General features: G+C 55.2%; 2 protein-coding genes across 3 annotated transcripts; one reads left to right on the top strand and one right to left on the bottom strand.

The window, feature by feature from the left end:
• Positions 1–3,398: 3,398 nt before the first annotated feature.
• Positions 3,399–13,218, bottom strand: Cygb (cytoglobin). Of its 2 annotated transcripts, XM_047544399.1 has the most exons (4): positions 12,284–12,983; positions 7,465–7,696; positions 6,979–7,142; positions 3,399–4,634 (listed from the first exon to the last, which is right to left on the bottom strand). In XM_047544399.1, exons 1-4 carry the CDS (start codon positions 12,424–12,426, stop codon positions 4,601–4,603), a joined length of 573 nt encoding a protein of 190 aa, XP_047400355.1. In that variant the 5' UTR covers positions 12,427–12,983; the 3' UTR covers positions 3,399–4,600. The 2 variants fall into 2 exon arrangements, with proteins under 2 accessions (XP_047400355.1, XP_047400356.1); XM_047544400.1 differs by lacking the exon at positions 6,979–7,142 and having other exon boundaries at positions 12,284–13,218.
• On the top strand, positions 12,637–26,347 carry Prcd (photoreceptor disc component). Its single transcript, XM_047544401.1, has 8 exons — positions 12,637–14,720; positions 14,896–15,083; positions 15,287–15,355; positions 17,263–17,343; positions 17,739–17,829; positions 18,167–18,301; positions 18,763–19,089; positions 21,952–26,347. Exons 2-4 carry the CDS (start codon positions 15,010–15,012, stop codon positions 17,282–17,284), a joined length of 165 nt encoding a protein of 54 aa, XP_047400357.1. The 5' UTR covers positions 12,637–14,720; positions 14,896–15,009; the 3' UTR covers positions 17,285–17,343; positions 17,739–17,829; positions 18,167–18,301; positions 18,763–19,089; positions 21,952–26,347.
• The last annotated feature ends 993 nt before the right edge of the window (positions 26,348–27,340 follow it).

Raw genomic sequence — 27,340 nt, 5'->3', positions numbered from 1 at the left:
GCAAGGAGAGGCACCATTGCCATGTGTGGAGAGACCAGGGGAGGAGGCTGCTGGAGGTGAGAAAGACCCAGAGCCCAGAGCTGGACAAAACCAAACGTGTGGAGGAGACTGGCCAAGAGTCGGCTGTGCCAGCTTGGACCAGGGAAGGATGCTGGTTCCAGGTTGTGGGGCTTTGATAGCTGAGGTGCTCGGACTGTGTCAGTGTGGCATCCTGGAGCCACTGGAGACTCTTGAACGGGAACAGTGTCGGATGCAGCTGGCAGCTGGGTGGAGGAAGGCAGGGAGGCTATGCTGGGGTTAGGCCTGAAATAGCAAGGGCAACTGAGGGGAAGGGAAGGCAGGGGGCAGAGAACACCTGTGACCAAGAAGTTAAAACCAACAGGAAGCCATCTGGGATGGTGTCTCTGTCCTTTGCCAGGAAATATTGAAATGAGCCCTTGGTGCTGGGACTGTAGCAGTAGCCAGCTTATGCAGCACATGGCTGGAGCTGAGCTTGGTCCACCTGCAGATAACAAGAAAAGTCATATCAACAGCACCTTTCTGCTGAGGAGACAGAGCTGGTTTCTCAATGGTGGAAGGAAAGGGAAGGCCAGGAGCCCACCTGGGAGGGGTGGAGATTCAGAGACTTCAGGTTATGTGGGGTCAGCTGAGGGTCCAGAGCTTCACTCTTCTAGTCCTGTTTGGTTTCCTGGGAAGCTGCTGGGGTTCTTCTTTCCAGTAAGCTTGAATTATGTGCTTTTTCCTGAGCCTCAGAAACCTGATTCCCTTTTTTCCAAGTCTGTCCTTGAAGGACGCCCCGCTCACTTTGAGAGTCTGAAGAGGCCTCTGTTCCAGCTGCAAACAGCTCCTGCTCAGTGTATCCAGCCCTAAGGAATTGCCAGAGCCCGAACTCTCACCCTGCTGTGATACATGCTTTCAGCAAAGGTGTCCAGTGAAAATCTGAGAACTGTCACCCTGTGGGGACAGAGGGGAGGCCTGCTTGAGGTAAAAATGGGGTGCTCTTCATCCTGGCTCCCTCAAACAGAACACACTAAGACGGCCCAGGAAATGGGACCCAACATTTAAGGGGGATAGTAGTCCAGAAAAACAATATTTGCATACACTATTTTTTTAAAAAAAATTGATATTAAACCAAAAATATCCACAAGGAAGAAAAACTCACAATTTTAAACAAAGACAGGCTTTTGTTGTTGTTTTGAGGTGGGGTCCCTGTGCTGCCCAGGTTGGTCCTGGGCTCCAGAGCTCAGTCCTCCTGCCTTGGACTCTGGAGGAGCTGGGATTTCAGGTATGCACCTCCCCACACCTGTAATCCCAGTGGCTCTGGAGGCTGAGGCAGGAGGATGGCAAGTTCAAAGCCAGCCTCAGCAACTTAGTGAGGCCCTAAGAACTTAGTGAGAACCTGTCTCAAAATGAAAAATCGAAAGGTCTGGGGACATGGTTCTGTGGCTAAGCATCCTTGGGTTCAGTCCTTGGTACCAATAAATAAATAAATAAAGAAGCAACGTTTACTAACTTTTCTCACTTGGCTCAAACCGTGGAGTATGTTTCCGCAGGTGTGCGTGGGCTGGGCATTTTTCCTTCTGTGTCAGGCTCCTAGGGGGCTGTGGCCCCTTTGAAGTGAACAAGTGCGACCCCCAGAATGGGAAGTCGCTTCCTCGGTGAAGTTCCCTCTGCTGCCGGCAGGGGTCACTGTGGAGTTGTGCCGCCAGGGCCTCTGTTACCGAGGCGCTGCACCCCCAGTCCTGACACCCCACGGCTGGCGGCTCACCACCGGGAGCTGATACAGTGGCTCAGCTCTTCGTCAGGAAGGCCAACTCTGAGGTAGATAACAGAACAGCCCCCGTGTGGCCCCCGCCTAGCTGGCAGCCCCCAGGTCAGCTGGCCCAGGGTCCTCTCGCGAGGTGGGGAGAGGGAGATCCTTTCGCGAGGGCTGCATCCCAGGATGATGACCCGCTTCCCGCAGGTTTAGCCAACTTAAGTGAAAGGGGAAGGGTCTTCTCCCCAGGAACCCCACCCACCTCTCAAATGCCTCCTCTCCTATGGTTGCATGGCCACCCGTGGCTCAGGCTCTGGCTTGAGCTGAGCACCCCAGGGGCCCCAAGGCTGGGGACTTGGAGGGTGGGGTGCTGCTTCTGCCTCTCTTCTGGGCCCTCAACCTCTTGATGTTGCCTTGGTCTGTCCACCTCCTTCCTCCCTTTCATCTCTGCCCCTGCTCTCAGGATCCCTGTCAGGGCCTAGTCCAACTGCCCTCTTCCTTCTGTTCTAGGCTTCTGGTTGGGCTGACGTCACCTTCCCTCCCAATCCCCTGACCCCAGCCTACGTGAAGTATTATGTGTATCCTTCTCTCTTCCTGGTCCCTGTTTCACAAGGCAGGCTACTTGTTCTCTCCTTTTAAATCAGAGGTGACTGTGGCTCAGAAATGTTGAGGCATTGTTTCCCATCACACAGCACCAAGAAACTGAGTCTGAACCTGGAGCCCTGCCCCATCTTGCATGCTGCCTTCCGGAAAGGCCTGGCCCGGCTCACCCTCCCGGCACCCTGCACCCTCTTTCGGTTCACATAGCTCACTCTTGGCCCATGTGCTAGCCTTGCTTTCTAAGAGTGATCTTTATTTATTCTTTGGATTTCCGTGCAGTACTCCACTGTGCCAGGCCTGGGAGATGAAGTTCGTAGTCTGGGAGACAAGAGTTTTCCTGTGTGTCAGCTGAGTCCTCCCAGACAGCTCCAAGCCTTCCCAAGGGGCAGAAGCTGTTTCCTGCTTCTCCTGCAGCTCCCCCACCGCCCGTGTGGTGACCTCTTCCTCCCTCCTGGGGGAGTCGCTGCTGCTGACTGTGGTCTCCTTTGGGAGTGGGGGCTGGGCAGGCCTGATGCAGCAGGGTCTGGAGCTGAGAGCTGGGGAAGGGGGTTCGGGCTGATTCCAGCAGACTTCCTTTCTCAGACACCCAAGGGCTGATCCAGCCCAAGTCAGAGGAGCAGGAGGGCCCTGCAAGGGCTCTCTGTGTGGAGCTGGGTTTGGTCTGGGTCAGGGTTCAATCCTTGCCCCTATTCCTGGAGCACTCAGACTAACCGGGCCCTTCTGCTGGACGTCTCTCCCATGCTTACCCCTTGGTCATCCTAACCCTTGCCAGATTTCCAGAACAAAATCTTAAGAGCCCCCTGCTTTTTGATCAGGACAGCCACCCTCCTGGCTCCCACGAGGCCCAGCTTCTAGTTTCCAGCCTCGTGTTCCTGACTAAACAGGTGAGAAGACCACAGCAGTCTTAAGTTCCCACTTGGAGAGGGTCACTCAGGCAGCTGAGGTTGAGCACAGGTGGGGGCGTCCCAGGTCCTGGACCTGGAACGAGGGAGGGGAGACAGAGGCACAGGCAGGTGGCGGGACAGACGTGCGGATGCACGGGCACAGGAAGAATGGGTCCGTTTAATGTCACAGCTGGGTCTGGTTACAAACATCAGAAACTACAAAAGGAGGACAGGCAGTTACAGGATGACCGCACGAGGAGGGGGCAGGAGGGGACGCAGGCACAGTAGCCACGGCAGCAAAACATCTTCAGGACGATATACGAGACTAAGGGGCACACATGGGGGGCCCCAGCCAGGCTGACGCGCGGATGGGGGATGGGACTGACTGGCAGCCATGAGCGGGGTGGGGACGGGGAGGGTCCTCAGCCCGCAGAGCCCAAGGGGTAGACTGAGGTGCCCGTCCTGCTGCCCAGCAGCCTGGATGCCCAGGGCTGCCTCAGTGGCCAGCAGATGGGGCTGGCACGCCAGGTTTTTCACCGAGGCCCTCCCCTGGCCGTCATCCTGTCTGGGGCCCTGGTCTGCCCTTGCCCTAGTCCATTCTAGGGCACATGGGTGAACCCGATCCTCTGTGGAGGAGAGGGAGGGAACCAGCTCCTTTTTGCCTGGAAGTGGGAAGCAGGAATCTGGGGAGCTGGTCAGAGAGTGGGCGGGGCTTTGCCACCAAGCCAGGTCACCCCAGCCCTGCCCATCCAGGCCCCATCCTCTGAGCTGCTGTGGGACACTTGTGCCAGGACACTCTGCTGTCTGCCCAGGGCCCTGTGCCACCAGAACCCTGCTGGTCCCACACACTGCGGGCAGAACCGAGGTTCTGGGCCCGCGGGTACACATGATAGATATGTGGGTGTGTATATAGATATTTATATAGACTGTATATAGAATATATCTGTGTATACGGTGGACGTGTGCGCGATGCTTTAGATGGTGAGGTGGAGACCTGCATGCTGGTTGGCAGAACCAAACAGGGCTGCTTCATTCTCGGGGACTCACACCTGTCCCGCTTCCCGCCAGCTGCTCCGCTAGGTCCCTCTAACGGTGAGTAGAAAAGCTAGGAAGAGTGGGCCCCATCTGCAAGGTGGAGGGGTCCCGCCCGCCGCTGCCGCTGCGCCGGGGTCAGCATCCAGGCAGCCAGCGCTGCCTCCTGGCAGCTCGGGGGACTGCGGCCACGGTGGAGGCCTCCTTCGGGAAGACAGTCGGGGTTCCTCCAGCTTCCTTGGCACCCAGAAATGGAGGGTCAAGGAGGGTCTTCAGAACTCGGCCTTCTGCTCAAGGTGCTGCCAGGGAGGGGGAGCTGGGAGGGGTCCTACGGCCCCGAGGAGGGCAGCGTGGTGGGTGGGCTGTGGACGAGATAGGAGACGGAGGTAAGAGGTTACAAGGGTCAGGGAGGGAGGCAGGGAACCCGGGGCTGGCTGGGGCGACAAGGCTCGGTACTTCCTGTCGACAGGCATGGCGCAGTGCAGTTGAAAGCAATCATCAGACCCAGGTGCTAGTCCCCCTTCTGCCATGATCTTGCTGGGTGACCTCGGGGACGTCCAGCACCCCAAGAACAGCCCACATCTTCTCTGAAACGTGAATGTCTGCCTTACTTGCCAGCACGGGAATCGGGTGACATCAACTGTATAAAACGGTGTTTTGCAAACTGCAAAGCACCACACATGAGCTTTTTTTCTGTTCCTTCTGAGACGTGGTGCCTTCTGTCCGGCCTGCCTCAGACCTCCCTTAGCCAGCCAGCCCCGTCCCCTGCACACAGTCCTGCGCATCACCCGCTGCCACGTCCCGCACCCCACCACCCCTCCGCCCACATGGAGGCACACACGCCCTGAAGCAGAGAAAGTTCAATAAACAGCGGCGTCCGGCCCACCACTGCTGCCCTGTAGGAGGAGTTGGGCAGGGGCCTTCTAGAAGTCGGCTCTCACTCCATCCCGCCCTCTGAGTCCAGCTGGACCCTGGCAGTAGGTCAGGTCTACAGACTGGGGACCAGGATGATATGTCTTCTTGGGGGCCCACACCCACGCACCCAGGAGACGGAGGCTGGAAAGGGATGTGGGGACAACCCTGTGACGTGACAGCTGATGAGAACCTGAATGTGGGCGCCTCTGCCCAGGCAGGAGGCGGCTGGGCCCTAGCCAGTCCCCAGGGCGACCCATCTCCACTCCGTCTGTAGGGAGCAGAAACCGGGCAGATGAGGCAACTGCGGTGGTTTCTGAATGTTTGGGGTTTGGCGAGATCTGAGTCTCCGGGGTCCAGCTGGGGCAGGGGAAGCAGGGCGCAGGCCATGTGTTTCTAATTCACTGGGACTCAACTGCCAGCTCTCTCTACAGTCCCTCCAGGCCCCTGTAAAAAAGTGCTTTTCTCGAAAAGCAGGAAGTCTTGTCTCCTGGCTGTAAACAAACTCATCTTGGGCGGCAGAGCCTGCCTGGGGACACAAGTGGGAGGGAGAGTGTGCCCCTCCCTCCTGTCCCACTGGCTCCTCCCTGGCCCCTGGGGGTGACATTCAGTGGGAAGGGAGGGAACCCAGCTCTCTGAGTGCCCTGCTCTGGCAGGTAAAAGTCTCCTGCTGCTTGTGGTCCACTGCAGGGTCTGGGGCAGGCCAGGGCCCAGCTGTGCACATCTGGAGCTGGCCTGGCTGCAGCTCACAGTTCCTGTGAGCTCCCATCTCCTGGGGTGCCGCCGACCGGGGGAGGGGAGCCGCACAAGCTCAGCCTGTTGGTCAGCAGCAGGAAGGGCAGCGGGCCTGGCCTCCCCGCTGCCCTCGGGGGACGTCCCTCATGGAGCTAGCACAGGAGGACTGTGAGCAAGAGGTCCGGCAGGCTTGGGGGCTGCACAGAGCTGGGGAGGGGACACTGGCCTTTCCATGGGAAACTGCTGGGAATGTTTCTCCACAACGCGTGTCCTGAGCCGCTGGCTGACCCCTGCTTCCCATTCCCGCCTCCGCGCCTCTCTTTCCTTGCTACTCCAGCCCTGCCTCCGCCCTCCCATTCAGCTCCCAGAGTCAGCCACCCCTCAGGGGCCCAGGGAGGCCAGAGTGTTCCCAGCCGTCACATGGGGGCGAGCCCTCCCCTCTTGCTCCCAGTCAGCTGGAGTCACTGAGGCCGGCCACCCTCCTAGAGCCTAGAACTGGGAGCCGGCCTCTGGGTCAGCCTGGACGTAAACATCCCTGGGTAGCGTGCGTGCAAGCGGCACCCGTAGGTCCCGCGTGGGCCTGGGCATGTGTGCGTGCACACCCGTCCTCGTGATCCTCCTGGCTCTGTCCCCGGTTGAGGCAGAGGGCGGACGGGAGCCTTGGTCAGCGTTAGATGAAAAAGCAGGCCCATGTGATTGGTACCCAGGGAGGACGTGGCCAGAGCTGGCCGGGCTGCCTCTGAGCCTGAGGAGCCGACCTCCCCACTGGGGGGACTTTGGCGTCTCTTGGCCGGGGGAGCCGTGGCCTTGGGTGCTCCAAGGGCTCCCTGGCACTGGGGAAGAGGAAGGCTCTGCCCAGGGAGAATTCCCAGGGCCCGGGTAGGAGCCGGCCTGCAGTCAGAGGGGCCCTGTCTTGAGGACCCTCTTCCACTGCACCTATTCTTAAGTGAGCCGGCCTGCCCTGTGGTCAGCCCCAGGTCCCAGGAGAGGTGGGAGATCTAGGGGACATAAGAGGACAGAGTAGGGAGGCTGCCCAGCCCACCCTCACCCCCTCCTCACGTGGTGGCGTTGGGGACCTGCTGTACCCAGCCCACTTCCTTGTAGGCAGCGGTCACGTGGCTGTAGATGAGGCCACGCAGCTTGGCCCAGGCTCTCTGCGTCTCAGGTGGGAAGTCATTGGCACACTCCTCGGCGATGACCTCCAGAATGACCCCAGAGAGGATCTGGGGGCAAAGGGAGGAAGGGGAGTGAACACCTGGCGCCCACCCTCCTGCACGACCCCTTCTGTCCCAAGTTGGCCACGTGGATAGTTCCTAACCCCAAGGCCTGCTAGCTGTGGGAACCGGTCCCTCTCAAGACCAGGGCTGCCAGACTCTGCCCTCCACACCACAGCTGCTCCAGGGGACCGGGCTGGGCTGCCCAGTGGTCACCTCCGCTGCCCCGGGGGGCCCTCCCAGAGCCTGTGGGCTGCGGGTGGCTGTGGTCATGGGCTCGGGGGCTCTGGGGCAGAGCAGGTAGGCAGGGGCAGCACCGTCCAGGGCGTACCTTGAAGTACACGGGCTCCACCTTGTGCTTGAGGGCGTGGGCTTTGCCCACAAGGGCCAGCACCGAGGACACCTTGTCAGGGTCGTGCAGGTTCTCCACCACAGTGTTGAGGGCCCCCATGACCCTGCAGGCGTGCTTCCGCAGCTGCGGGCTCCGCTCCATTTCCAGGGGCTCCTCCATGTGTTTGAACTGGCTGAAGTACTGCTTGGCCGAGGGGAAGTTCACGAAGAACCTGGCAGGTGGGAGGACGCGGTGCTGGAGCAGGGGCTGCCTCCCGCCGGGACCCCCAGGTGGGGGCTGGGAGGCAGGCGCTGCTCCGCCCAGCAGTGGTCCTGCAGCAGGTCCAGCGGGCACAGCTCTGCCCTGCTCTGGCAGCTTCCTCTCCCAGCCTCCACCTTCCTGGCTCCAACCCCACCCTCCCTTCAGGGCCTGCTCTGGTCCGGCCTGGAGGGTGAAAACTCGGGTTCTGGAATCGCCTTCAGTTGTTCAACTTTTTTTTTCAGATGGGGTCTCACCATATTGCCCAGGCTGGCCTCCAACTCCAGTTTCAAGTGATCCTCCCGCCTCAACCTCCCGAGTAGGTGGGACACCCCCAGCTTTAGCCTCTGTATCCGGCTTGTTGTTCAGCTACCCTGAGCCTCAGATTCTTCATCCGTAAAATGGGCATTATTGTTCTATCTCGAGGGTCGTCTTAAGGATGAAATGAGAAATGGCACATCCTCTCCAGTGTCAGGGGCAGGGGGCTCAGTAAACACTGGCCTTTGTTATGGCAAAGGTAGAGCTCTCTTATGAACCAAGTGAGGCCTGAAGGCCACTCAGCCAGTGAAGAGAAGACACACGGAGGCTCAGACCTCCTCCCAGCTCAGCCTCTTCCTTTCTTGCTACCTGTCTCCCTCCTCGGCCTGCAGGATTAACTGGCTATTGATTTTACCCACCTGGTGGGTGAATCTTAGAATCTTCCTGTCTGTGAATCTTAGCTCTCCAACGAGCCTGTGAACCTCGTGGAGCAGACCCCAGGCCGTCCGAGCTCCAGCCCTTTCCCTCTCCAGTTTATCTGCAGTTGTCTAATCCCCCAACATAGTGCTTACAGGACTTTCACTAAGTCCTCTCCTGCTCAGAAACATTGAATGGCTCCCTTTTGCCTCCCAAAGTCGGGACTCCTTCACTGGACACTTGAGGCTTCCTATAAACTGTCCCACTACCCTTCTCCAAACCTCTCTGTCCAGTCCGGCAGCCTTATCCGCCGTGGGTAAGGCAGTCCTCAGGTGACCAGCCTCCCTTTCCAGAGTGGAAGGCCTCCTCAACTCGCAGCCTCTCCCTGAGCTCCCTGGCCAGCCATGGCCACCACTTTCTCCTCACAGCCATTAGTGCCACTCAGGTGGCTTCCCTTGCCCCTGTCTCAGTCAGGCAGAAGTTGGGTCTCACACAACCTCTGATCCATCGCCCAGGGACAGGGCCCTGCAGCATGCAGAAGGACCATGACATTGGTACCACTTCTCCCGACAGGGGCTGGGCGTCCTGTGAGACACATGCTGGGACCCAGGCAGAACTTGCATGACTTAACAAACCCTCAGAAGGTGTGCAGGGTGTCTTGGACCTGTTTGGTCAGGTGTTTGTCCCCTTGGTGTGCCCCCTTCGTGACCAGGGAGAGCTAATACTTTGCCAGGCCAGTTGTCTGGTTAGGGGTCAAGTCTCAGATGAGAGTTGGGTCAGAGGCAGAGCAAGCATCTGCTTTTGGTGGGGGAGGTTCAGGCAGTGACCAGAGCACGGTCCACGTGGAGACCAGGAGGGCCCCACTCCAGGCTGAACATGACCTTGGGAAAACCAACTCTGCAGAAGTTGAACTCTGGAGCGGTCCTGCTTGCTCCTTCACAGATAACCTGGGGAGGCAAATGAGCAGAAGGGTCTGCACAAATACACGTGCAAAGCCAGTCTGAACTTCAGTGAGCGTCTCAGACTGCGGGACCTCTACACTGCAATAAAAATAATGACGTTTTTATTTGCCTATCATTAGGATTTGCAAGGTACGTCCATCTATCATACTGTATTTAACTGCCACAACCAAGCAGGTGTTCTGTTCATTTCACTGCTGAGAAAATAACAGGGAACATTTATTGAACACTTACTGTATGAGCTCAAAATCCTTGCAGTCTCCTGAGGTCGGCAGTATTTTTATCCCTGTCTGATGGGCTAGGGATTGATGCCCAAGGTTGCTCAGTAAGATGGGCAGTGGCACCAGGAAGAAACCAGGTTTTTTGGGCTTCTACAGAGTGCCCAGGGAGACTGCTGGGCAGGGGGCTCATGGCCTGGGACCAGGAGAATCTCCAGCGGAACATCAATTCTGTGTTGTGATTTTGAGGAACAATGGTCCCCCAGAAGCAGGGCTGTGGACCAGGAGAGTCTGGGGGCCACCAACTTGCTCCTGCTTCCTGGCTTTACTTCCCAGCCTCTGTGTTTCCTCCTGACACCCCCCACCAGACTGTCCTGTGCTGCCAGGGAGAAGCCTCACAGCCAGCCTTGGGGAGTTTCTCAGCTACAGAGGCATCTGGGCTTCCAAGAGCCTGAAATAGGCTCCTCTGAGTGTGAGGGGGAAGGTGTCAGCGTTACAACCAGGAGGGAGGGTGGGTGTTCCCTCTGGTCTCCTCCCCGGCAGGGAGTGGAAGTGTGGTCTGCCTCAGGCCTTAGGTCAGCTCCTCCTCCACCACCAACTCTCCAGCTACCTCCTCAAGGATGTGGAAGTGCCCTTCCTCTGCCTTGCCCCCTAAGCTGAGGGGGCAGTGGGGCGCAGGTGGGGAGGTGAGAGTGCTGGCCAGAGGGTCAGCATCAGAGCCCTAACTGGGGCCTAGTTCTGTGGATTTGCGTGTTGTGTGTGGGAAGATGGTCACGGGCCTGGGATCTGAGCAGGGGCCCCGGAGCCCTGAGAAGCAAATGGATCTTGTCCTTACCCGCTTTCTGCTCCTCCCCACTGACCAGACCCTGGGGTGATGGCAACAGGAGGAAGACAAGGACAGGAAGGCTGACAGGACTTGGAGCTGGCCAGGCGCAGCTTCAGTCAACACAGGGTGGGGTCAGGGAAAGTGTGGCTGGGGTATCAGCAGGTCAGATCTCACTGTCACCTCAGGCCTTCTCAGATTAATGGGGGCATCTGTCTGGGCCTTGAACATATTGGTAAACACCTCCCCCAGCTGGGCCTGTCCCCTGAGTGTGAGGAATGGACAACCAGAGGGAGCACAGAGAGAGATAAAACCACGCCAGGGCTCACAGGATCCAGAGCAAGGGCCTCTGGGCTCAGTTCCTTTTTCTGCCTGCCCCTCATTCCTGGGGAGTTCCCTCGCTGGTAAATGGCAGCAGCTGGAACAGAAAACCTCCATGGTCCTGTGGGCCCTGTCTGGTTTCCTCCTGGTGACCCATGTGAGCATCCAGATGCGTCGGAGGCCCAGAGGGCTGTGTGTGCCAACACATGGCTGAGAGCAGCCCGCTGGCGATGCAGTCTGGCGCATCTGCGACTCGGCTCCCCACTGTGTGCTTGTGTGGGTGCTCGCACATGCCAATCTGCATCTCCGAGCGTCTGAGGCTTGGGGATCCCAAACCCCTCTTTAGGTTCCTGGGCCTGGGAGCAGCTGGAATAGCCCATTCCTCAGGAATCTCCCTTTAACTTCTCTGAAGTGCTTCTTGCTCTTTTCCTCCAAAATCTGTTCCTAAGTTGGAATCAGGGCGTATCAATGTGGAGCTGGGTAGCTCCCCGGCTTGAGGGAGGCAGAAGGGAGAGAAAGAAGGGAAGAAGGGGAGCCAGAGGCAGGGCCAGGACTGGGAGAGAGACGTGCAGCAGAGCTCTCCTTGCAGAGCGAGGTTTGGCCCCATCTTCACGTAACCAGGCTGTCCTGTTCTGTCCTAGATTTGACAGCTTCCCTCTGCCAAGGACAGGGGGCTGAGGACAAGAGTGGTCTGGGCCTCTCCGCCTGTACCCCAGGGACCCGCACGTGTGGGAAGAGTCTAGATTTGATCTGTAGCTATCATCAGTTTTTAGCTTGTGGGGCTAGGGGACATCAACTCTGTAGGAATGGTGTGTATGGACCCATGTGTGGGTGTGAGAATATAACCCAGGCTGGGAGTGTGAGGGTCCCTCAGGGGCACTGGTGCCTGAACGAACTAACCCTGAGCCCCCAAACGCTCCATGTCCTCCCTAGCTGTGGGGTTCCAGGGCGGGGCCCTGTCTCCTTCAGCTTCTCTCTTTCTGTACCAAACTCAGCAGGGGCTGTACTCTAGGGGACTGGTGGCTTTTCCACTCACCTGCGCCTCACCTGGAGCTCCCTGCTGGCCCTTCCCCTTGGGACAGGAAGCAGGCAGCTGGGAAAACTGAACCTCAGTCGCGCACTCCTGACCTCTACTCTCCAGCCCTGGGTTCTGTTCCTCCAAGGGTTGGGCTGCAGAGAGGGGTCTGCTCCTCTCTGAACCGCACTTGTCTGCGTCTCAGTTTCCCCGCTGTCTCTCTGAGGGGCTGGTAAATGCGTGTGCATACAGTTTCTAGGTGGCTGGGGTCGCCGGGGAGGAAGAGCGGTGGAGCCGGGAGTGTCGAGGCCAGGGAGAGGAGGGGGACTGATGTGCCCTCCTGCGTCTGGTTCCTAATTGCCGGAAGATCCCTGCCCGGGCTTGGATCGCCCCAGGGCGCCCCACGCTGCCCGCCCCCCACCGGCCCCAGCCCGGCCCCCATCACAGCTGGGGAGGTGGCGCCGGAGCTCGGACCCAGTCGAGCCCGCCTCTGCCCGCGCCGCTGCCGCCCTCCCTGCCCTGGGCCCGGCCGGGCCGGGGCGACACCTACCTCACCAGGATGGCCACCCCCACGTCCTCACAGTTGGCATACACCCGGGCCCACGTAGCCTGCACCGCCTTCCTTTCCGCCTCGGACAGCTCCTCGCTGCGCTCCCTGCGCTCAATCTCCATCTCGCCGGGCACTTTCTCCATGAGCAGCTCCCAGCCCAGCCCGGCTTCGCTCGGCGGCTGCAGGGCGCGGGGCGCCGGGCTCGGGAGCCGGGGCCGGCTGCGTGCGCGGCGGGCGGGCGAGCGAGGGGCAGAGCGCCGGAGGGAGGGAGCGTGTGTGCTGTGTGCGCCGGGTGTGTGTGTGCGCGCGTGTGTGCAGGGTATATGTGCGGGGGGCGGGGGCCGCGAGCGGGGGGCGGGGATGTGGTCTGCTGGAAAATGTTTAAAAAAACAAATCTGCCTCAGAGCCCCAGTCCTGTGTCGGTGAGCCAATTCTGGCAAGGTGAAGGCTGGGCGGGGTGCGGGCGACGCGGCTGGCGCCTGGCCGCCCACCCACCCGCAAGGCCACGGCGGTCCCCGCCGGTCCCCGCCGGGCGGGGCAAGAAGTAGGTGTGGCCGATGTGCTGAGGGGTCTCGGGAGGATCCGGCGGTCACGCGGCGCTGGGCGGCGCGGGCCGCCAGGGAGTGCGCCCCGGCGGTGCGGGACCGGGAACATCGTGCTCCGCTCCCACAGCGCGCGATGCCGGGACCTGTGCGTGTGGGCACTCTTCACGTGGCGGGGAACTGTCTCAAAGTCACACACTCGCAGGGACTTGCGGCGTGGCTGCCAGTCGCGGGTCCGAGGGGGCGAACGCGAGCCCCATCGCCGGCAGACAGGTTCAACTGGCTCCGCTGGCTCCTGAGTCGCCACTCGCTGAGCTTGGGACCCCTAGGCTCTGGCAGGTGTAGAACGGGGTCGTCTCCCCACCGACCTGCCGCCTCGGGGAACTTGAGCACATCTCCAGTCTTGGGTCCCAAAGGCCTGTGCCCCTCTTTCTTCTGGCTGACACCCCCTCTCCCTTGGTGCACGCACGTGGCTGAAAGAAGTCGGCCGTCGGCTGATTAACGACACTGGCAGGCAAGAACCAGGCGCTGCCTTGAAATCTAGCTCTGGCGGTGTCGGAGTGAAGTCTGAGGACGAGGCAGCCAGGTGTGGCAGAGAGGACCTGGGCTCAAAAAGACATGGCAGGCATCACCAAGGTCCAGTTCTGAAGGCTGAGGAGACAAACCCTTCACCCTGTTGGACTGCTCAGGGAGATGTGAGATTGGGCCAGAGGTGGGGACTGTGCTCCTGAGACCCAGAATCCCTGTCCAGCGGTTGGCCAGTCTCTGGGTAGAACTGGAAGACTGAGGCCACAGTGGGCTTGCAGCGTCTGCAGATGTCAGGGTACATGTGGAGTAGCTCTGATTCTCCTTAAGACTCCCTACTTACCCTTACTCTGTTCAAATATTGGGCTCCCACTGCCCAAGCACGGCCAGGGGATGGCTCTCCTCTTTAACTTTGATTCATGGCTTAATATTTTAAAATCCAATTTCAAGATCCAGAACTAAGGGAAGCAGTGAGAACCTGGCAGGCTAGGGGCCAGCCTGAGTCCTTCCTGGAGCCCAGGGTTCAGGTGCCTGATGGGACCTCTGTGCAGGAGTATGCTGACACTGCACCCACCTCACCTCAGTCAAGGGAAGGAAAAGCCAGTGCTTGGCGTGGTCTTGGAGGAGGAGAAGGAGAGGGGCGCGGAGGTCCTCACATCACTCAACTCATGTCCCAGCCCTGCCATGACTTGCTCCATGATGTACACACACCAAACTCCCCTGACAGTTCCCACAGCTGGTGTGGAGACTTTCCCAAGCAGCTGCCCAAGAGGGCCCCCTGGGATGAGGACAGAAGTTAAGAGGAGTCTTATTGATTTTCATCTCATCCTTCACAAATTCTATATCTGTCTTAAGGTGTAGGAATGTATTTGTACAGTGGTGTGTAATTTATAAGTTTATAATTTTTATCTAAATTATATAAGGTAGTTATATAAGTTAGAATTTATAATTTATATCTTACATTCTGCCTTTTTCTGAGGAGGGTGTGCAATCAGAAAAGTTTGAAGAAGGTTATCTGGAAGGTGGAGCTGAGCCAGACCTTCCCTCTCTGCTCTGCCTGGTCTTTCTGGCTTCATTTGAATATTCTTCCCCTCTTCTCCTCTTCTCCTGGTGCCTCCTCTGTGCCCCACTTCAGCTCCTGCTGCTTTCCTGTGAGGTGTGAGCAGCCGGGGCAGAGTCTTCTGAGGTTCTTCCTTGAGCACCTGTGACTTCAGATTCCTCAGCTCTTCTCTAAAGCTTTCCCTGGTGCCTGCAATTCCCAGAGTGCTCCGTAGATACCTTTCATCTGCCTAAGTCACTGTGTTGCAGCCAGCTGCTTAACTGGACAGCACATCTGTCTAGACCATTAGCCCCTCAAGGGCAAGGCTCAGGTATAACGAATCTCCCTTCTGGATTGGTGTTCAGTGCCACTGCACACACCTTCCAGGAGGTGGACTTACCCTGTTATTGGAGGGGAGATCTTGGGTCCAGTGAGGTTAATCAGTCTTCACAAGGTCGGGGCTGCTGACCCCACTAATCAGCTTGATCCTCCTAATCCATCCCCAGCAGGAGCCTCAGGACAGGCGGCAGTGGCTTGTGAGAGCTGGCCAGGGCCACTGTGGTCCCTCGCCTGTGGCCTTCTTCTGCAGCCTCCATCTGGGGGGATGGGGCAGCTGAACCATGTGCACCACCCTCTTCCTGCTCAGCACCTTGGCTATGCTCTGGCGCCGCCGATTTGCCAACCGGGTCCAACCGTGAGAAACTGATTGGGCTATGGGTTGGGGTGTGCATCGGGGTGTGGGGGGTGGTTACCGGACTGGGCCACAGGCAAGCTGAAGGTGGGCAGGGGCTGAAGGTGACCTCCATCAGGTTGGGGAGGGGATCTGAGAGTCACACACTCAGAGCAGGGGGCTGGGCACTGCATACAGCTCTTCCTGTCTGCTCTTCCCTCCCACAGAGACCCCAGCGGAGTGGATGGGACGGTTACGGGCAGCAGCAGGGACACAGACCTCCAGTCCTCGGGCAGGTGAAGCAGAAGGGAGTCAAGGGTGGAGGAGGGAGGGTGCTACCCAAGGAGCTTTTGCTGTGTGTGCTGGGGCTGTGAGTGTGTGCGTGTGGGAGTCCCACTGTAATTCTGGCCTTGGCCCTGGTCACCCTGTTCCCTATTTCACCAGGTAGCAGTGGGAGCCCCAGCCCCCTCCTCTGGACCAAACTGCGGCTTTGCTTCTCTGAGTGCTAGTGCTAGTGGGGCAGTCCCCAGGAGCACCTTCCGTGGAAGGTGCAGGGAACCGGGGAGAGGGAGGAGGCAGAAGCTGCTCTGTGTAGCTTTGCAGCCGGGCCTTGCCCTTCCTCCCCCCTGTCTCCCTCTGCCCCCACCCACCCGCCTCAGCAGCTCCACTGCCTGAACCTCCAGCAGGATTCGCTGTCCAGTCCCCAATAGAAGATGCAGGAGGAGCATGACATCATCGGCACTGAGTGCCATTGGTTGGGCAGCCCCTGCGGGCAGGACGCTGTCTCCAGTGGCCAGAAAGTTAACTCTTCCCTGGACTGAATCCATGTGACCTTTAGGGGGCCAGGTTGTGGGCACTTCTAGACTTTTCCTTCCCTGGATGACTAGTGTCTTTAGATGATAGGGGCTCCTGTGCTCAAGAAAACACTAAAAAAAAGGTCAACTACTATCTTACTTAATTTATCTATGTGTAAGAGATTCTTTATGTGTCTATGAACCCCCCTAGCATGGGAGACACTCTGAAGAGTGACTCTCTTATTCTAGTAAAACTAAGGGGAAAAAAGATCCTATCAAGTGCGTGGGCTCCAGAGCCCACTGGCAGAGGGTGTCTTCACCCAGAGTATATCAGGTGACCTGCCAGGGGTCCTCCAGGTCTCTCTCTGGGCAGGGAACCTGTTGTCTCCTGTCATCTCAGTCATGGGATTCTCCCAAATCTGGATAGTCAGAGGGCCCATGCGAGGCCCTGGGCACATATGGGAAACACAGCCATTTCCGTGACACCCTTCTGGGCTCCGCAGCTAGCTGAGATCATAATAGTGTCTGGTCAATATTGCTAATTAAGAGGGCTGATATACATAGAGTAACCTGGCCTCACCTGAAGGAGGCACTTGGATGCTGACTGAGCCTCTTACTGAATTGGGGTGTGGAGTTGTTGGGCAGTCAGACTGTAAGTCCTGGTCCCCCTCTTACTACCTGAGAGACTTTGAACAAGTTATATAATCACTTCATTTCTTGAAAACTAGGGTTAGTACAGGGGCTGTGAAGTTCTTGGGAAGGCAGACTAACTGCTCAATGAATGCTAGCTATTCTCTTGTTATTTTACACCCGATCAATGCTTTATTATTCCCTGGAGGTTTCTCACAGTCCCTCATTTAGAAGTCTCCATAATCCCTGAGGATTGGCAGGACATTAAAAAAAAAAATCTCTTTAATGGTTGAGGAAAGTGAGGAGCAGCAAAATTTGAATGACTTGCTCAAGATTGTCTATCTAATTTATAGCTGATTTGGACCATCAGGCCCCTGACTTCCAGGCAGTCTGTCTCTTCCACATGAAATGGGCCTGGACCTCCTGGCAGGCTAGGAAAGGCCAAATCTGGGGACCATCTGGCCAGGCTAGCCTGGAGTGTGTGTGACTCAGGCAGAAGGAAGCAGTTGCCTATTAACTCCTTGGGACCTAGTTACCTGGGAAAATCGGTCCCACATAAAAGAACTACCTGCCTATGATGGCTGCCATAGAGGGCTGGCCAGGGTTGGCACAGGGGTGAAGTCTCCCGTCTTCTAATTCCACAGTCTTAAACCCCAAGTTGTTTTTTAGGTGCTGCTGTTCCTCAACGCTGGCCATGGGGGCAGGAGGAAAAGGGGAGCCAGGAACATAGGAAGTTCATCCCCTTCAATCCTCTGACTCCAGTGCTTTCCTCTGTTCAGGGAGAAAGAACATCTGAAGTAAGCCCTCCCATCTTCAGGTGGGACTCTGCTCCAGGAACTGGGATCCTCTGGCCCAGGCAGGTAGGGAAGAGCAGGGAGCCCTGGAGGGCAGAGGGTAGGGCTGGGGACAAGGGAGAAGAAATATGTAAGGCTGGGCTGTGCTGCACAGCGGTCTGTTTCCAGCTCTCTGGTCCCCCAGGCAGGCTGAGCAGGAGGGTGGCTCCTTCATTCAGCTCCTGTCTGGAACCTGTTCCCTTCCAGGTCATGGGGCAAAGGTTGGTTTGAAGAGAACTGGCCATGGTTCTGACTTATTTTCTAGGGCTGGGGATGAGGTGGGGGTGGTGCTGGGAATTTAGGGCAGTGCTGGAGGGTTTCTAAGGGAGAGACAGTGCTCTGGGATGTCCATTCTGAAGTAATACAAGTCCTGTCTCTCAGCATCACAGAAAGTGTAGATTGGTCTTGACTTTCTGTTTCAGCTCAAGTCCTGGTTTGGCCCCTAGCCGGGAAGGATGCTGTGGGGGCAGAAGCCGCAGCAAGCGGGAGATGGCAGAAACAGAGGTGAAGAAGGTAGGCTTGTCCCTTGGAGTCCCTGGGTGGGGCCTAGCTGTGGGCCTTCTGAGCAAGACCTGACTGGGGTTGGCAGGAACAATAGAGATGTCCTTGCTCTTGGCTTCCCTTCCCACTGAGTTCCTGAGCCTCCTCTGAGAACTGTGGAGTCTGAAAAGCCTCAGAGAGAGGGGCTTGCTGGGGTCTACCAGGTTAATTCTAGGGCAGTCCATCAGCCCAGGCAAGAGGCAGGGACAAATGGAGATCCACTTTAGAATCAAGGGATGTCTGATAGCTTGCATTCACACATCAAGGGCTTCTATTCATTTTCTAATTCAATCCTCACCTTAACCCATAGAGACTGTTTAATTTCTATCCATAAATGAGGAAACACACAGAGAGGTTTGCCTAACATTGCCTGGCTATTAAGCAGGGGACGTGACTCACCTGAAGGCTACAGAACCTAACCCAGTTTGCAGCTGCTTAGCCAAAGGTGGGTCCTGTTGGCCTGGCTGGCTGCTTCTGTCAGCTCTGGAGCTATTCTGCTCAACAGGCTTGTGGGCCAGGGCTCTGCCGGTGTCAGTCTGTCATGGTGGCACTTACTTCCCATGGCATTGTCCTCTTCCCCGTCCCCAGAGCTCACCCTGTCATGGGCTGCTCTGCTGAAATGATCAATTAGCAACGCTGGTTGGCTCCGTGGCATGTCTGCCTACAGCTGGATAGGAGCAGCCACAGCTTGTCCTCCGAGTGTGTCTTCTGTGTGTGCACACGCGTGTTCCAAACGGGCAGTAGCATGTGGGAAGGCAGAAAGCCTGGCACTTGTTTTGGTGGATGTGCTGACTGCTCAGTAACGTGCAGCCCCCTTTGCCCCCAGCTGCTCTGCCATTTCTGCCTCTTTATAGCCCTGCCTGATCCTGAGCAGAGATAAAAGCAGATTTCCACTTCTGCTCCTAGATCCAGGCACAGTCCCTGCAGGCAGCTGCTCCCAACTGTCTCACAGCCGTTAATCTTCAGAAGCCCCCCGCCCCCCAAGCCCCATGCATGTGTCTCCTCCCCAGCCAGCCCCCCACAGCGGGCCCAGAAGCCAGGCCTGGCTGGGCCCTGCCCTTAACTTTCAGGAAGAGGAGGAGGAGCGGCAGCACCCCAGCCTCTGCTCCACATCTGAGGCCAAGGGAGAAGGGCAAAGAGGCCGCGGCCCAGAGGGCAGCCACTCTGAGGTGCTGGAGGAGGAGGCCACAGCCTGCTGGGGGGCCTGCTGATACCACAGGGAGCCTGGCTGGGGTGAGTGCGCAGAGGTTCCGTGGGAGCCTCTCAAAGTAGGGCAGGCAGGAGGCAGAGGAAGGTCACACCAGGGGAAGGAGCCTGCCAGAGCCAGAGTGCCTGTCTGACCCAGGCCTTGAGCTCTGGGCCACCTGTCTCAGCTCCTGTCAGCCTGTCTTTCTCCTGGGAGGCATGAGTCTTCCTGGTGACAGGACTGCCAGGCTGAGGGCCAGAGGGCGCCGTTCCCAGGACCCCGTCTGTGTTCCGTGATCTCATCTTTGCATTCATTCTCCAGTCTATCTGCCATGTTCCTGTCACCTCGTTCTTCCCTCTGCTCCCTGCCATTTCCACGTTGCCTGCCTCTTTCCAGTGGTCTGAGGAATTGTCAGGCCAAGGTCACGGAGTAGCACCCGGCGGGCTCCAGGCCCAGACACACACCCACAGGGTGGCACCCCTTTGTGGCACCATCTATGAGCCTGTGCAGGAGATGGTGGCTCCCCCAAGGATCCATTCCAGATGAAGGGTGGGAAAGAGGAAGGGGCTGCTGGCAGTATGGGGAGGCGGCTGCCTGGGCTGGGGGTTGCCTGGGCCCTGGCAGCTGGGGCGCCATGTGGGCTGGGAGGGAGGGGCTCTCTCCCCCAGGGAGCAGGCTGGCTTTGGTGGGAGCAGATTGTGTTTACACCTTCCCCGCACACCCAGCCCACGCTCGCCTCTTATTCCCGGGGCCTCTCCCGCCCCTGGCTGTCTGCACAATCTGCACGTTTGCAGCTCCTGCTGCAGAAAGTTGCCTCCCTCAGCCTAGAACTCCTGTACGGGAGACTCCCGGGACCCAGGCCCCACTCCTCAGGCCACTGGCTCTCATCATAGGGTGGGTGTGAAGTCTGGGTTGAGGCTGGACCTTTTAATTCCTGACCATGATGCTGTCCCCAAAGAGGCTGAGTCCCCTTGCCTTGAAAAGAGCCTCTGCTTCCAAGTGGGAGTAGGAATGTTCAGGGATTGGTGGAGAGGGAGCTCAGAGCAACTAGAGACAGCTAAGGTGGAAAGCCAAGGTGCTGGCCCTGACCAAGTGACAATAAAAGATCTAGGAGCAAGAAGTTCAGAGTCTGAGCCCCTGGGTTTGAACCTTGACCCCATGGCTCCTCTGTAGCCTCGGGAAGGTTACAGCAAGACCCTGTGCCTCAGTTTCCTCATCTGTAAGATAGAGATAGTAGTACCTGCTTCTCAGAGTTGTTGTGAGGGTTAATAAGACAACGTGTGTAAAGTGCTTAGCACGCTTTCCCATGTGCGTGAGCTAGTGTGGTTATCTGTGAACTGTAAATCACTACATAATGGTAGATTCAGAGCCTCTGGGGTCCTCCCCTCCTCACCCCGTGGCTCTCCTTCCCTGTCTCTCCACAGACGCAGTACTGGGCAATGGGCAAGTCTGAAACAAATCAGAGGAGGGGAGAGGGTGGGACTGTTGGGGTGGGCAGAGCACCCAGTGAGCCTGGACCAGAGAGGACCACCATGGCCTCTCTGTGCATCCAGAACTGTCTCAACCTCTCTGGGGGCTCGGCTTGGATACCTCCCCCGACCTAGCTCTGCTTTCTGAATGAATCTCAGCTTCAGAGGAAGACAGGCGCTGGTCACCCTGATGCTTTTCCTTGCTCATCTGAATGCTAATCTCTCTGCTGGTGAGAGCCTGAGTGACAGGGAAAAGGCTGCTCTGAGCTGCAGGGTGGCCAAGGGCAGCAGCCAGAGCAGGAGCAGGGAGGTGCTGCCGTCTGTGACCTCTGCGGCTGACACTCGGAGTTGCTGCAGGTCTCTCCTGGAGACTGGAACATGACCAGAGAACTAATGAGCTGTGTGGAGGAGCAAGAAAGTGGGCAGGGCAGCTGCAGCAGCTGCTGCTATCCCGTGTCACCCTGGGGTACAGATGTGGCTTTGGAGGTGTACCCACCCGTCCCAAATGTGTGATGTATGTCTGTGTGCGCGGAACAGCCCTGAGAAGGGCATGCAGCAGGGGTCCTGGCCCAGGGCCAGATGGGGAAGGCTGGCGCCCGATTTACCACAGGCATAGTGGTACAAGAGCAGGGGACCCCACTGGTCCCACAGGGACCCAGGGCCCTTTTGTAGGGCCTCACTGTTAGGAAAAAGCCCAAACCCCTGAGTTAGAGGAAAGTAACGCCTCTTTGTGAGCCACAAAACAGGGAGAATGGCAAAGTGGCTTACGCTAAGGTTTACATTAAATAATGATAATGACACTAATGATACTATTAATAATGGCTAACATGTATCGAACACTTATCATGTACTAGGCACTGTGCCGAGTGCTTTTTTCACAAGCACCATCTCATTTATGAGGCAGGAACTGCTGTTATCCTCATTTTCCCAAAATGGAAAATGAAGTTCACAGAACTTGCTCAAGGTCACTTAGAGCTTGCAGTGAAGCAGGGACCTATGCCTGGGAAATCTGATGCCACAGCCTGGGGCAGGGAGGACCCGAGTCTGGAGTCCGACTGTGAGGAGATTCCTGTGTGACCTACCTACAAGGGCAGAGGGCTGGAGCCTGGGCCCTCCTGGCCACGTCTTGGCACGTGTGCTGGTGCTGCAGATTATTCCCACTGCTTTCTCTTGAGGGGTGCAGCAGTCGCGGGCACACCAGACTCTGGGCCCTGCAAGGCTTACCCCTGCCTGCCAGCTGAGGGGAGTGAAGAGAGCTGGCTGCAGGAGGCAGTGGCCCCTGGCAGTGACTTAGGCCATCACTGACAGTGACTGCCACTCTGCTGCCTCCTTCAGCCAGGGGCAGGTCCCTGGGGAGAGGACAGCGCTGAAGCCAGCAGCCAGGCTGGAGAGGAGGGAGCTTGAGGGAAGGTTGTTTTGATTTGTTTGTGTCTGTGGCAGGAGGGTGTGAGGCACAGAGACCAAGGAGGTGGCTTCACCAGAGACAAGCTGGAAACAAGTCTTTGTGCCAAGGACCACAGACCCTCTCTGAGATACATGTGCCCCCTAGTGGGGATTAAGACAAGAGGGTGGATAAGAAAACAGCACAAAACAAAACAAAAAAGATTTCCTGAGTCTCTGAGCCCATGAGCCTGGTAGGAGGTGCCACGCCTACCCCTGTGAGGCACACAAGGTATCATATCCTGAGGCAGGAACGCTGAACTAAGCATTAAACGAAATGTATCCATTTACAAGCTTGTTTACAAGCATGGATTGTGAGCCTACATGGCCCAGTGTGTCAGGTATTGGGAGTGACACAGGAATGTAAGAGGCAGTCCCTGTCCTGCCACCTAGACGAGGGGAAGATCCTAGCCTGGGAAGCCTAGCTCTGCCAGTTCAGCCCTCCTTCTCATGTGACATGTTGACCCAGGTGGGCTGGTGCTGAAAGGCAGAGGACCGATGACCACCTCCGGAAGAGAACCATGTAGTGACATGAAGGGGATCGGACAGTTGATGGGGGCCCACAGATTTTCTCCATCGAGAGCAATAATAATGGATCATGTGCGGAGGTGCAGACTTGTCCATGTGACCAACAAGTACGGAGTGCCTGTGTGCCAGGAACTTTGGATACGAAAACGAATCAAGACCTCCTGCCGCAAACAGCCTGGAAACTGGCAAAATATAAGACACAGACACACGAAAACAGGCAGCACCAAACAGTGAACCCATGACCACCTCAGCCCCTGCTCAAAGACAGCTCCCTGACTACGGCTCAGGGAGGGGAAACTCAAGTAGGGGAGGAGACCGGATCAGAGGTCAAGACGTGTGATATCCATGAGGACATGCACAGATCAATGGACCCCCCCAAACAGAAGGACTGCATAGATCAATGGGACCCCAAAACACAAGAAACAACAGTGATTCAATGGAGACAGAAAGGTCTTCTCAATAGGATATAGAAAGCACTGCCCATAAAAGAAAAACCAATTAACTGGACTTTATCAAAATTAAACTTCTGCTTAATTTAATTAAACTTAAAGACTGTGAGAAAATATTTGCCAAATATTTGCAAACAGACTTGTATCCTGAATATATAAAGAACTTTTACAATTTGATAATAGTAAGATGGCACAAATTTTTTAAATGGCAGAGGGAAGGTTTTAGTAGCCACTATATGAATAAAATTTGGCCAATAAACACATTGAAAGATGCTCAGCATCATAAATTATTAAGAGAATGCAAATCAAAAACACAGTGGAGGCTGAACACAGGCCAGGATGTGGAGCAACTGTAATCCCATAATATCCTGGGGAATTAGTATGGTGGTTTCTTATACAGTAACCCGAGAGGAATGGAAACTCACATCCACCAACAAATTTTACAAAAACTTTCACAGCAGGGTTATTTATAGTAGCTAAAGAGTGGAAACAACCCAAATACCCCCCAACACGGAATGGATAAATTGAGGTATGTTAATAGAATGGAATAATACTCAGCAATAATGAGGAAATGAATGACGGATATAAGCAACAACATGGGTAAATTGAGAAGCCAGACACAGAAGAGTACTTCTCATATGATTGTATTTATGGAATTCTAGGACAGGCAGAACTAATTGATAGTGACAGAAGGCAGAGCAGTGGCTGACTGGGGCCAGAGCTGTAAAAGGGTGGCCGATACGCTCTGCATCTTGATCAGGACTGTGGTTGCATGGATGCATGCTTCCTGTACTCTAACATACACGTTGAACAGATGCATTTCATTATATGTACTTTATGCCTCGACAAAGATGACTTAGCTAAACACAAAATGAATGAAGAATTGATCCTTGTCTTGCCTACGGTCTACTAGAAATGCCAGACATGAAAACAAGTAACCATAAACAGCAGGGTCAGTGCTGGAGGAAGTACATCCCAATGGGAACTGCCCTGTGTTCAGTGCCAGCCTTGTGCAGGCCTGTGCTGGTGCTCTGGATGCACAGCCCTAAGGTTCGGATGATCATCCCCCTCGCGCTACACGTGAGAAAAGAGACTCAGACAGGTGAAGTCATGTGTCCGAGGTCACTCAGCTAGAATCAGCGAGCTGGCACTTTCCTCCAGGTTGGCCTGATTGCAGAACCTGTGCTCAACCACCTGCCATAAGAAAGGTATCACAAGGAAGCAGCTTGGGGATTGCTGCAGCGTCACAGCCAAGACTACGCAGAGGAGGAATTTAAGGATGAATGTACCAAGCAGAGAAGAGGATTAGGGGAAGGGAATTGCAAGGCAAAGGGAGCAAATTTCCCCAGCAGCAAAGGTTATGCAACAGTTGTGAGAAGGCAGGGGTTTCCGGGAATGCAGAGACATCTCCAGAGAACAGCAGATGAGATTCAGAGTATTACATGCTCTTCCATTTTATTTTCACTTTTTAAAAATCAGTTTTTCAAGTAACAATTTTATTATAGGCAGAGCAGACAAGTGAAATGAACACTATTTGTGAGCACAAAGAAATAATCCACAAATCCAAGTTTGTCTATTCTCAATAAATGGGGTACATGTTGTTATATTTCTCTTCCTCCAGAAAGGTAAAGCTACATTCAGGGATCCAGTTTTTGCTGAGCAGGATTTGTGGCAATATTTCATGGTTCTCAGGGAAAAAAATCCTCCATGTTTTCATCATGGGTTTTCTAAGTGGATGAATTGAAATCACTGCAGTTAGGCAAAAATATTCCATTGTCACACTTTTTTTTTTTTTTTTTAGGAAAAACAGCATGGTGGTTGTTAGCTTTCCATTACTATAACAAAATACCTGAGATAGTTAACTTATAAAGAGAAAAGTGACTGGGGATTAGAGCAGTGGCAGGACACTGACCTTGCATTTGCAAGGCCCTGGGTTCACTCCCCAGCAACACGCACACACACAATTTTATTTTGGTTCATGGTTCTGGAAGGTCCAGTCCAAGATCAGGGGCACCTTTGCTTTGGAATTCTAGGATAGGCAAAACATATTGATGAGGCAGTGCATTATGGAGGGAGTGCAAGGTGAAGCAACTGTGTGAGCAGGAAGCAAAGAGCAAGGGGGAAGAGGCTGGGGTTCCACAATTGCTTTCACAAGCAGGCCCCCAATGACTTAAGGACCTCCCACTAGGTCCTACATCCTAAGGTCCCACCACCTTCCAACAGAGCCGCCTCAGGACCCAGCCTTAACATATGGGCCTTTAGAGGACGTTCAGCATCCAAGCCATAGCAGTGGTTGAGACCATCAGCTTTTGATTGGATTGTCTGTATTCAGATTGCAATGCTTTCACTTAAAAATTCCTTTAACTGTTTTGCACTTTGGCTTCCTCAGCTGCAAAATGGTGCAGGGGGTCGGTAACGACAGGCTGTACTAGACTCAAATAAGACAGCATATGAAAGGTGCTACTGCAGGCCTGGCAGAGTAAACGCCTCGTGTACGTGAGCTGCTGCTGCTTCAGGAAGTCAGCTTGCACATGTCACATCGTTTTCTGTATTTCGTCATGATCCACTCTTCCTGGGAACTATTATATACATAAAGAAGATATGGGAAATCTCAGTAGCATTTAGGATGATTTTGACTCTAACAGACACCAAACTTAAAATGACTTAAATAAGGAGATTTCTTTTTAAAATCTCACATTCAGCACTTCACCAAAACTAAGATTTAATTGCTCAGAAGACACATCCCACATTCAGAAGTATTGAAATGTAAAAATGTGTCTCTGAATCAAAACAAGAGGTCTGAAGGTCAGGGCTCAGGGACTGTCTGTTTCAGCAGTTCAATGGCATCTTGCCCCTCTGCCTTCACAGGCCTTTGACTCTTGCTTTGAAGAAACCTCATGCATGCAAGATGGCTGCAGCCATCTACAAACATCACATCTTTATTATGTCCCAAAGCCAGAAGAGAAACTATTGTTTTTAAAAGCAGTACTTTCCCAAACTTGGCCAGAATTGCACTGCAGACAAGATGGAGGAGGAACAGCTTCCAGAATGGCCTGTGACAGTGCCTGCATCCAGGTGCACTTCCTATGAAATTGCTGGTGCAACCGCTCCAAGTGTAAGCAGCCATCTGTTTGGGATTCCACCTACACTCTGTGTTCTTATTAATAAAATTAAAGATTCCTTTCCTGATTAAGAAGTCAACCTCGATGTGGCAAAGACTGTTTTCTATTATTGTGGGTTTCAGATACCACATCTTAAATCCTGTCATTGTCACACTAGCACATCAGGCCAGCTGACTAGATTTTCCCTTTGCACTCAAGAGCCTCAGCAGCACTGGGGACTCCTGCTCTGTTCAGTTTGTGATCCTCTTCTGTCACTTGTCATTAATCTGTCTCTCTTTCCATGCCAATAAATATAGATCTGCACTAGTCTTGTATAATGGCTATATAACAATTCCACTGACTGTAAAACTCAAACGTACCAGATCTCACCAGCAGAGTGCAAATGAGATCACAGTAGCATTAACACTCCAAGCCTAGCAGCTCTGCCTTGGCTGCTCATTCAGGGATTCGGATGCTGTCTTTGAAGTTTCTCCAGTAATTTCTGCACTGCCTATGCAGTTGCGCCTCACACATGCCCAGGCACCAGGGCTCTTGTATTTTGCTCTAGCCTCTGAGCTACTGCCTGTGCCACCCCCATTGGTTTTGAGCCTGTCGCTGTTCCACTAAGCACAACCGTGCTCTGCAGGAGAAGCTGTGCCCTCAGGTGTGAAAGCTACACACTGACCTTTGGCAGCGTGGAGGACTTTCAAGACCTTGCTGCACACTGGGTGGCAACTAGCCTGGGGACAAAGACAGTCCTTTCAGAACCCAGAGCCTCAGAGTCCTTCACAAACTAGCTCCCGTAGTCTCATTCTCACACTCTGTGCCACCAAGTGGCTTAAAACAGTGGAGCAGGTGCCCAGCATTCTCCTTTCAACATTTTTGATTTGTCTCCAACCATTTTTTTTTTTGGTGCTGGGGATCGAACCCAGGGCCTTGTGCTTACAAGGCAAGCACTCTACCTACTGAGCTATCTCCCCAGCCCCAACCATTCTTACAAACACAAATTATTCTTCTCTTCCCCCGTAGTGCCCCCCCCCCCAAATTCTTATATATTAGATCAACTCATTCATGCTGCAGAACAAGTTAGTGGTAAAAGCATGAACTCCAGAGGCTGGGAACAAATCCTGATTCTGCCAGTTACTAGAGTAAATTTTGGGCATGTTACCTCGTTTCTGAATGCTTTTGTTTCTTCATCTGCACAACAGGATAGTGATGTGTACTTCACAGTGCAGCTATAAGGATTAAATGAGTTAATATACATAAAGACCTTCATGTAGTGAACGCATCCAGTAAACACTATGAAGTATC

This window comes from Sciurus carolinensis, chromosome 3 (genome assembly GCF_902686445.1).
Source record: "Sciurus carolinensis chromosome 3, mSciCar1.2, whole genome shotgun sequence".
NCBI classification, from domain to species: Eukaryota; Metazoa; Chordata; class Mammalia; order Rodentia; family Sciuridae; genus Sciurus; species Sciurus carolinensis.
The sequence above is the reverse complement of the archived record's forward strand: the minus strand, read 5'-3'. Positions and strand labels throughout refer to the sequence as shown.